At 43.1% G+C, this 10,310-nt stretch overlaps 1 protein-coding gene across 2 annotated transcripts; it reads right to left on the bottom strand.

The window, feature by feature from the left end:
- Positions 1–215: 215 nt before the first annotated feature.
- Positions 216–4,692, bottom strand: LOC121328016 (superoxide dismutase [Cu-Zn]-like). 2 transcript variants are annotated; one of them, XM_041272440.1, is made up of 5 exons: positions 4,508–4,688; positions 3,422–3,515; positions 2,906–2,975; positions 2,632–2,749; positions 216–680 (listed from the first exon to the last, which is right to left on the bottom strand). In XM_041272440.1, the coding sequence occupies exons 1-5, from the start codon at positions 4,577–4,579 to the stop codon at positions 570–572; spliced, it is 465 nt and encodes a 154-aa protein (XP_041128374.1). In that variant the 5' UTR covers positions 4,580–4,688; the 3' UTR covers positions 216–569. The 2 variants fall into 2 exon arrangements, with proteins under 2 accessions (XP_041128374.1, XP_041128375.1); XM_041272441.1 differs by lacking the exon at positions 216–680 and adding an exon at positions 1,849–1,962 and having other exon boundaries at positions 4,508–4,692.
- Positions 4,693–10,310: the final 5,618 nt, after the last annotated feature.

The following is a 10,310-nucleotide window of genomic DNA, read 5'->3' as shown; positions in this document are numbered from 1 at the left end:
CAGTCTCTTCTAGACTCTTCCATTGTATACATTGATTAAAATATCTAGAGCTGATAATAAACCTGAATCCTGAAGAATAAATAAATCCACTACAAAGCCAAGCATGTCAATTGTCTGCTGAGATGAATGGCATTAAAGTGATTTAGTATGCTACTTTCTCTGTTCAGCATGCACCACAAAGTTGATCCCTTTTCTAGAAACAAAGAGTTATTGAATTAACATTTTAACCAGTTGAACCAGTTTATTTGGTTACTCCGTACAGCAAAATACATATCAAACATACATTCAATGTTAAGTAAATGCTGCAACATTTCATGGCATAACAGCAATTAACTTGAACAGGCTGTAACAATATAAATCTGTGACATTGTCAGATGGCACTTACACAGCTATTTTATGGTTTATTAGTAGTGATTTCTAGCACGCAAAACAATTTTTTTTCATTAAAGAATAACCACATTAAATCAGCAAGTGCTTTACTTTGTAGTGGGCTTTGATATTGCCCTTTAATGTCTACTACATTCTAGTATAAGTGCCACTAGTTGGAATGAAGACAGAAACACTGAAGATTAGCTTTGAGCAATTCCAATTACTCCGCATGCCAAGCGACCACCAGCATTGCCAGTCACCAGGCTCTCGTCATTTCCTCCTTTGCCCAGATCGTCAGCTTTCTCGTGGATCTAAAATAATGAGAAACAAAATATCCAGTAAAATGTTTGGAAAAGCCAGCCAACATCAGTTATGCTAGTATCCTTAGAAAATTATATGAATAGGCCTGCCCTTTTTAGCATGACATCCAGAAATTTAAATTTACTGGTCACCAATTATTTTTTACTGTTTTCTCCCCAATTTAGTAATGCCCAATTATTTTTAGGCTCAGCCCACGCTACCACCCCTACACCAACTTGGGAGGGGCAAAGACAAACACACGCTGTCCTCCGAAGTGTGTGCCGTCAACCAACCACTTCTTTACACACTGCAGACTCAACATGCAGCCACCCAGAGCAACAGCGTCGGAGGACAACGCAGCCCTGGGCACCTTACAGGCAATCCTACAGGCGCCCAGCCAGACCACACGGGTCGGTGATGCGCAGCCCTTCCTGCCCCCGGGCAGCACTCAGCCAATTGTGTGCCGCCCCCTGGGAGCGCCTGTCCTCGGTCAGTAAAGGAGTAGCCTGGATCCAAACGGCGACGATGAGAGTATAAGGCGCATCCTGCACTGGCTGTGCCACTCGGGAGCCCCATATTTTACATATTTAGCGGCCGGTAAAATCAGACTTTACAACTGCCAAACACAATTTCCGGCAGAATCATGGAGGTCTTGCACCTGCAAACCACTTTGCGCATATCCTTACATCGCCCCCTAGGTATTCTTCATTCTTCATATTATATGTAAAAATGTCACTTTCGTGAGCCTCTACTATCATATATAGAGGAGGGAGTGAAGGAAACAAAAAATGTGCATTCAAACATTTTCTACTCAAGTGTACATATGCACGATTGATGATGGAGACTATGGTATCGTTGTTTCAGGTTTCACTGTTCAAAATCTTTTCTTCTGATCCTGCTTCTTATTTACGCAACTTTTCAATATTGTATTTTAATCACTTCATGTCTCGTCACACCTGAGAAGCTAAACAAAGAACAAAACAATCCTTCCACAAGTAGTTCATGTGATTGTAACAAACACAATCTCTTGCTACATTGAAAGAAACACATGAGCAAATATGTATTTTCATTTTCAAAAATGTGATATCTGGTTGTTAAATAAATCTGTCTGCAAGCATTGCTTTCTGATAGTCTTGTACTTTCTTGGTCATTTCTTCTGAAAAGTTAAATTGTCCCCACCACTTCTGGCCCTTCATTCCTGTCAGTAATCAACCACCTGCTTCCCCCAATGACTGACATGCATTGTAGCCAGTAAGATGCTTTGACCTAGGATGTGAAGCAGCAAGAGATTTCCTGGAAGGCAAGACAAGAAAACCTATAAATGTATTTAACCTTGTGTAGTACCAGATGTCCTTTAAAAATAAATGTTTATTTTAACACGTGTTTCTTTCAAAACTGCACATTTGCGATACATAGTGAATGAAAGTGTTAACAGTGCATAATAATTCCATTATTTAGTTAGTTACAGCAACTTTAATTCCCATTGGATACATGCACGTGCTGAAAGCCAGAATCAATTTAAGGTACATTACAAAATGGAGCTGCGATTTCCTTTAACCTGATTGGTCAATACGAGGGCTTTAATCTCTGGTAAAGGACCTTGAATGTTATTTTTCAAGCTATGTTTAATCACGGTTCCAAACCAATCAAAAAGAGGAAATACAGTATGTGTATTTTACCTTTTTTCTGCTTGTTTTATTTTGAAAAAGGATCCTCAGATGTAAGTTGTGTTAAAAACGTCCTGCAATAAGTAACTTAATACAGTCCTCCACAGTTATACTGCGAGCTAAGGGACAGGTAACAAACTGGTCCTACATGGCGTATGACAATGTAATTAGGATAATTCAAACTCAAATGAACTATAAACACTGTCATAGTAGCCAGCTAAACATACAGTACGATTACATTTTTGTACAACAGTTTATACAGGTGGCGATGATATGGGTCGGCCTTTTTACTTACCACCATAGTTCGACCTATGATTGAATGAGGTCCTGACAGACTTATAAGTTTGTCCTCAATATTAATGACTGCCACCTTATCATCTCCAGCTACTACATTACCAAGATCTCCCACATGCCTGCAAGTACACAGAGAGATACATTTGTAAAGATACAGTCTTAATGTACTGTAACTATATAACATTACGCAAAGACAAAGCATGACAAAAAAATCAAGACTCAAACATGACAAAAAAAAATTATATTTGTACATGGTTTACACAGATTAACCTCACCTAACTTCATCTTGCGGTGCACCATGAGTTTTAGCATGTGGGTTGAAGTGAGGACCAGCACTCACACAACCTATAAGTAATTTTTAAAAAAAAATGTAAAAAATTATTAGAATGCACAAATTTCTAATTTTTCAGTTTTCCCTCTGGACTCTGAAGGATGCAGAATGCTCACTTCAGGTCTCATTCCACAATATTAATTGTTCACAATTAGTGCTGTTGTAACTGATGTATCTATTACAAATGATTTTAGTATGGAATTTACTTACTAAAATGTTGTGACATACTTCCCAGACATACATGCCGTATGAACAAACCTGTCAGAGTATTTGTGAAAAATGCAGTATTTGTGGATATATTTCTAAAATAATAATAATAATAATAATAATAATAATAATAATAATAATAATACAGCTTATTTTGCAAATAACTCAATAGCAGCCAAGATGTTTCCAGCATCAACAGCTGCCTAGATGTCTGCTGTTGCAAGTTTCTGTCATGAGAAATAAGGATAAATACCATTGGTGTTGTCTCCAAATGCATGAACATGAAAGCCATGCTCTCCAGGAGTTAAACCTGTTATTTGCCCCGTTAACTTCACTGGTCCATTCTCCTGTCAAAACAAAATGCGAGTTAGCATGCTAATACTGACTGTTGAGGTTTTGTAATGCGCAGATTTGTTAACTAAATTGAAGCAAATATCTGATTTACAATGTATGTGTTTAACACCTGCTTATATGTATTCATTAACAACTTACAACCATCATAATTTAAGACATCAAACTGTAACCCCCCCCCCCCAAAAAAAAAAAGCTTATGCAACAGACAGGTGTTTCCGAATACTTTGAACGTCTCCGACATCATATGATTGATTGCACCATACACACAAAAAAAACGTTTATTTTGTGGGTACGTCGTATTACCGTTTTCTAAAATGACTCAGCAAAATTCCACTTAAGATCCATCCCCTGACCGGACAATATCATTGCACAATCCCGGTATGTCTAATTTTACAAATAAGGATATTGTGCGATAAATGCGTTTTGACTACGATTTAGAGCTTTTGATCTTTGACCCAAAGTCTAAATTATGTAACATAATCCAGTGGGCGTGACATAGATGTTAAGAGTGCACGACTCCCGAGTCATACAAATTATTGCGATACAACAATACTAACTATGCACAATTAAACAGGTTTGATGCTTTCATAACTCAAAGTCCGAGTTCATTTACACGAGTTACAGATGTAATACTGTTGAAAACATCCATGCATTTTTTTTTCTTTTTTTTTTTTTTGGAAATAGTTTAAAAATAACAAAAAACGATCCCTTTAATTAATAAATGTAAAAAATAAAAATAAAATAAAAGGCCAATTCCAAAACACTCCCGAGCACACGGATCGTGGTCCAGTATGACTGGGTGGAACCTGCAAACTAGTACATAAAACCACATAACATTACTTTTCTCTAAACGAATTACAAAACAGGTACTGGGCTGCTCTCGTGTGGACACATTATCCAAGAAATGAAAGGCTCTTTAGTTTGTAGGCCATGCACTCAAAACATCAGACGTTTGTTCTTGTTTATATTCTTATTAATATTTTACCTCTTGCACAAAATGTACTGTGCCGCAGACGTCGCCGGAGCCTTTCAGAACGCAAACAGCTTTCAACACCATATTTTCGGACTGCAGTTCCAGTGCAACTTCGCCTAGCAACGTTCAAATGTCTCTGAAAAACAATACTGTATAAACTAAACCAGCAAGTTCAACCTTCAGCTGCGCACAGCCAATCGTCAGGGTTTTGAATAGACTACGCCTACGCGCAGGCGTAATAGGTGTAAATGGAGCGTGTGGAATGCACTTTCTTAAAGACACAGTGTGGTAACAGGTGTTATTGCAAATGAGAATTTGTTCTGAAGGGTTTTACCTGATTAAAAAAAAAAAAAAAGGAATAATCGATTGATTTGTATTTCAAGTGAATGTTTAATAATATTAAGCACATAAAACAATAAAAGCTACAATTGTAAACAGTGCAGTTGCTTGTTACAATGGGGAACAACATCAGATGTGATGTCACAACTTACTCTCTTGATTAAGCTGGTTTTGGGCAGGTTTTTGTAAAAGTAGTTGGCAACCCTAGTTGTGGATGTATATTGCTGATTTGGAGCCGGAAGATGAGAAATCGCTTTGAACTGTGTTGTAGTTCTTCTGAAGCCATATAAAATAAATCCTCATCTATATTATATTATGTTTTAAACTTTTATTGTTGCACTAGAGGAAAAGCCCATACCCCATAGTGCACAATGGATGAGCAACCCCACATTTGTAGATCTGTCCTAAGAGGTTTAATTTCTCAGTGTTATGAAATGAATCCAACTGTGCATGTTAGTCTAGTTTATTTTTGTCTGAAAATGTGAAGAATAAAAACCTCAAGAAGGATCACATGTATAAATGAAGGCAGTGTTTCGATCCACTGCTGTCTATTAGATAGGCCCAAAGCCTCACAAGAAATTGTTCTGAAATATTTTCATAACATACTGCTTTAACACACCACATTTTGTAAGAATTTGATGACTGCGTGTGATACTACAGTCAGAATACTTCCTTCGACTGTTTGAACAAATGTCACCTTTCAGAACACCAGATTATGAATGTTTCTGAAGTTTTTTCTTTAGATTTTTCCAGTCCTTCACTCCATTTTCAGAAACCGGGGTCTTTTGACCTTTTGAAAAAGTGTCTGCAAGGAAAGCAGAAAACCACATCTGCCTGCTTAATGTACTCTAAATATGAAAACTTATTTTAATATTCTGATGAGAATGAATGGTTTTGCTTACCAAAGACAGTTTTCAGATACACAGGTAAACAAGGCTATGATGGGGGTGAAAAGGAGTCGTTCGGGTCTTGCACCAGTATCAAAAATACAGGATTTAGTTGCATTTCATTTGAGGAGACATGCTTGGCTGGTTTAACATCCATTCTTCCCACTGATCTGAGCACCATATGATATTCAAAAGTTTAAGGTTTAGAGTGCAGATTTTTCTTTTGCCAATATACCCTATGAAATACGTTGAATGCCCTTTGAGTATATGATAGTAAGTGCGTGTTTAGAAGCTTAACAGTCAGTATTAATAATTGATTTAAGTTGGTGTGAAGTGATGGAAATGGTGTTAGAAATTGGTATAGATACTGTAGGACTGCAGAACAGGTTAACGGAGTTAAAGATTTTAAAAAACAGTGCAGCTTGTTATTCTTACTGTTTTTCTAATTTGCTTAAATCGGCAATAACATTTTTTAAAGCACAAGCTAGTGCAATGTCCAACCTCATTTATTTGGCCAGCTTATGTTGGAAAAAAAAAACAGTGTCAAATATATGGGTAGCACCCGAGCGGTTTCGAGGTTTCAAAAAGAAGCAGGAGAATGAATCCGGTTTACAGCTTTTATTTGTGCTCGTCAGTCCGATTATTTTTCAAACCCAACACAATGAATGAAACTTAATATTCAGACTCGCTTGTAACAGAGTAATAAAAAAATTGTCATATATATAGTAACAGATGTAGCAGGACAGTGGGCCTGCAAATTGTAAGGTTGTTTGTTTCATCGCAGGGACGGGAACCCTCAGAGTTGATGTGGGTCTGTTAGTGTAGGCCACTCCTGGACAGCGGTTACTTTTCCCGGTTCAGTGCTGATCCCTTCTCCTCCCACACGGTGTCCCAAGAAGGTGACCTCCCTCCACAGGAACCGGCACTTCTCGGGGTGGAGCCTGAGTCCTGACGCTGTCACTTTTTGGAGAACTCGGCGCAAGGCTGTAAGGGCTGTCTGGAACGTGGCTCCATGGACCTGCAGATCGTCCAAGTACACCAGGCACTCTTGAGGCGGTACATCGACCAAGACCCTTTCCATGAGCCACTCGAACATTGTAGGTGCGTTGCAAAGCCCAAACAGCATTACGTTGACCTGCCAGTGGAGAAAGCTGTCTTGGGACGTGCGGCTGGTGTCAAGGCCACCTGGTAGTAGGCGCTTTTGAGGTCCAGGGAGGAGAACCAGGACGAAACCAAGTCCAGAGACTCATTGATATGAGGGAGGGGGTATGAAACTTTCTTTTTCACCTCATTGAGGCGACGGTAGTCAACGCACAGCCGTCAAGCCCCATCCTTCTTTGGCACCTTCACGACTGGTGCCGACCAGGGGCTGTCCGAGGGCTCAATCAGGCCAGTTTCTTTCATCTCTTTAAGCAGTTCTTCAATGGCGTCATGTCTAGCCAGGGGCAGGCGGCGAGGTTCCAGCTTGATGGGAGCGGCCTCCCCCATACTGATTTGATGCTCAACTAGGCGAGTCAGGCCGGCTTCCTCAGGGCTGTTGGCAAAGCTGTAGCGGTGCTCTAGTAGCAGTTCCCACAGCTGGGCCTGTTGCTCCAGGCTAAGCCCCTCACAATAACAAGCTCCAGACAGCGGTCACTGCAGCTAGAGCAGCATCTCCAGTGGTGCTGACTGCTGTTGGGGACCAACCACCCGTACCCCCCCCCCCCCCCCCCCCTTAACCACGGTCGCAAGGTGGACTCCGAGGTGGTCGAGTCTGCTCTAGCCTCCAGTCCAAAGCTGATCAAAGGGGCCGCCAGAGGTCGGGGTGCGACAGCAGCGGCTGTAGTGGTTTTGGTGAAAGCAAACTGGCCCGGGGATCCCAGGTTCCCTCTGAAGGTGGGGGGTTAGTGTTGACTTCCACAGGGGTAGCCAGAGGTAGTATAAAGTCCCCCTGGAGGTGGAGAGTCCTGGTCTGTCCAGCTGTCCCCCCACGCTCCTCAAAAAGTCAAGACCGAGGATACAAGGATCCTGGACTGTTGCTACCCATACGGGGTGGTGCAACAGTCACCAACCTAGAAAGCCATGGTGGACTTGCCCCTCATTGGCTCAATTTCCCCCATCACTGTCTTCAGTTGGACTGAGGTGGTTTCCAATCGGACGGTTCCAGGGAGGACATCCGGTCGCACCAGCTTGACGGTTGACCCTGTGTCAACTAGGGCTGTGCAGGAGACCCCTTCGACCTGCACAGCTACATGGCAAAAATCCCCCACTGAAGTCCACTCCACGACTGCTGTGACTACTGTGGGGGGTGAGGTTAATTGAAAAGCAGGGGCAGGCCCGACGGTTGCTGGATGACTGGTGGTGGTTGGTAGATGTATTGCTTGTATTGCAGTCCTAGGGAGGTAAGACGGGGCCTGTGCTGTCCCGTCTACATGGTCCCCAAGCCGTTTCCCGAGGGTGGGTTTGTAGATCCTGGGACCTGGGGGGTGTTGGCCCCAGCACACTGGTATTGAAGGTGTCCAGCCTGGCCACAGGTCCAGCAATGATGAGGGAAGGAACGGCGTGGCCCACAGTCCCCCTTAGTCACAGCGTGCAAAAGGGCATCCAGGTCTGTCGTTGTTAGTGTCTGGAATGGCGGGGTTGTTGTTGTCCCCTCTTCAGCTGCAGCTTGATGCACCTGAGCCCGAGGCTTGTAGGCCCCTCCCTGTTCAGCCACCTTCTCGCAGTCCCTAGCCATCTGCAGCGTACTCTATAGGGACTGTGGCTTCTGGAACCTCAGGTAGCTCCACAAGGGGCCTGGCCTGAGTGCCTCGACAAACTGGTATCAGGCGTTGTCTTCCTGCTCTCTGCAGGTTGAGGCCAGCTTCTCTAGTTTCTCTCCAGGCTGGCGCAGTCGGCATCTAAAATCCAGCCTGAGGCCATCTTGGTCTGTCAGACAGCCAAAACAACATCCAAGCGCCTCGGTGAGGGCCGCATAACTCTTGCGTTGGGCAAGGGGAAGGTTTAAGAGAACCAGCTGTGCATCCCCCTTCAGTGCCACTGCTAGCCTAAGCAAGCACTCCCTCTCACTCCAGCCCTGGAGTCCAGCCATCCGCTCTGTTTGGGCCTTAATGGTCTCGCAGCTCCCGGCACTGTCAAAGCTCGGGATCTTAATGTGGCTGCTGGGTCTCTCTATTCTCCCGCTAGCAGCATTCAGCCCCTCTATTGGCCTATTTTCATTATTATCCATCTGTAAATAGGGTTGCCATTCAGCCCTACTGCCATATCCGGTGGTGGTTGCGGGCCTCCCTCTGATGTTCCTCCGCCCCTAGAGTGGTATAGAGGTAGTATAGTAGGGGGTTGTGGGCCCTCCCTCATATCCACAATGTGCGCCGCCATCTTGTTTTTTATGGTGCGGCACCAGAGTCAAAATGCCATTGCGCCATGTGCTCCTTTCCATCAGCGGCACTGCCATGCCATTTCTGCCCCCTCCCACAGGCCATGTTCATCTTCTCTACCTGCAGCCTCCTAACTCACCCTGTACCGGGCTGCTGCTGCTGCGTACAGGCTCCTCTGGACCTCTCCTACCTGCGCTTGCTTCCACCATTCAACACCGTCACTGCGCGAGGTCCTCCTCCTCCATCTCCCTTATTCTCCCCTCCATATACAAGATCTCACGTTCCATCTCCCACTTCTAAACACCAATGTAGCGCTCTCCGAAATGAGCAAGGCGAGACAGGAATTCAGGGCTAACTCAATTTTTATTTGCCAACACAGAACTGATCAACAGGCAATTGAGTGCTGCTTTGTTATATGACTCTCCGGTTGCTATCAGCTGCAGCCATGCTCTCTAATCCAGTTCTCTTCTATTTCTCAGCATCGTTCCATTTGTCTCTAGTTGAGGTTGGACACAAAAGAGCGGATACCTCCCCTGTTTTTCATTAAGAAGAGCTGACTCTTCCTCTTTTCTAGCACCCCTCTAATCCCTTCTGCTCTCTTTTACTGTGTGATGCCCTATTTGGGAGAGTGCTGCTGCAGTTCCCAGACAGGACTGGCTCTCCAGTTCCACCGCTGCTACAATATAATAGTTGATTTTTTTTTAAAAGCACATACAGTGCCGTTAAGACTTAGCCGATGTGTCATATTCCGCGGTACCGGTTGATAAGCTCTTTATTTTGGTCTGGCCACAAAAGGAACAATACAGCACTCACTCAGAACTTTTTAAAATATGCACAATACCCTTTGACTTCTTTATCCCCTTTGTCTGGAAGAAATCCCCCAATCAGAATATTAAAAACAACTCAATTTAAAACTTTGGGGCAGTTTTTCGAAACCGTAACCTTCTTCAAACATTTAAAAAAAAAAAACACGTTTTAATACGGCTAAGTCTCAAAAACATAAACATCTTTGAACTATTAACGTTAGGTTATTACCATAGCCCTGGTTCCCTGAAAAGAATGACAACCATTACCGAATGGGAAGAGCCTCTCTGACCAGTAAATCACTGAGCATATATAAAAAAGCTGCCCTGTCAGGGTCCTGCTGTGAGGAGGAAGTCCCTGCCACCTCCTGCTGAAGATGGACGTCCTCACAGAAGCATATCGCCATTTTCGAAATCGAAGGTTTGTTGG

This window comes from Polyodon spathula, chromosome 15 (assembly GCF_017654505.1).
Source record: "Polyodon spathula isolate WHYD16114869_AA chromosome 15, ASM1765450v1, whole genome shotgun sequence".
Classification (NCBI taxonomy): domain Eukaryota; kingdom Metazoa; phylum Chordata; class Actinopteri; order Acipenseriformes; family Polyodontidae; genus Polyodon; species Polyodon spathula.
The sequence above is the reverse complement of the archived record's forward strand: the minus strand, read 5'-3'. Positions and strand labels throughout refer to the sequence as shown.

Excerpts from the sequence above, each read along its gene's own strand:
- LOC121328016 (XM_041272440.1), bottom strand. The coding sequence starts at position 4,579 with ATGGTGTTGAAAGCTGTTTGCGTTCTGAAAGGCTCCGGCGACGTCTGC. Across the intron at positions 2,976-3,421 it reads ATTTGGAGACAACACCAATG|GTTGTGTGAGTGCTGGTCCT; the intron begins GTATTTATCCTT and ends AATTACTTATAG. Across the intron at positions 2,750-2,905 it reads GCACCGCAAGATGAAGTTAG|GCATGTGGGAGATCTTGGTA; the intron begins GTGAGGTTAATC and ends GTGTACTTGCAG.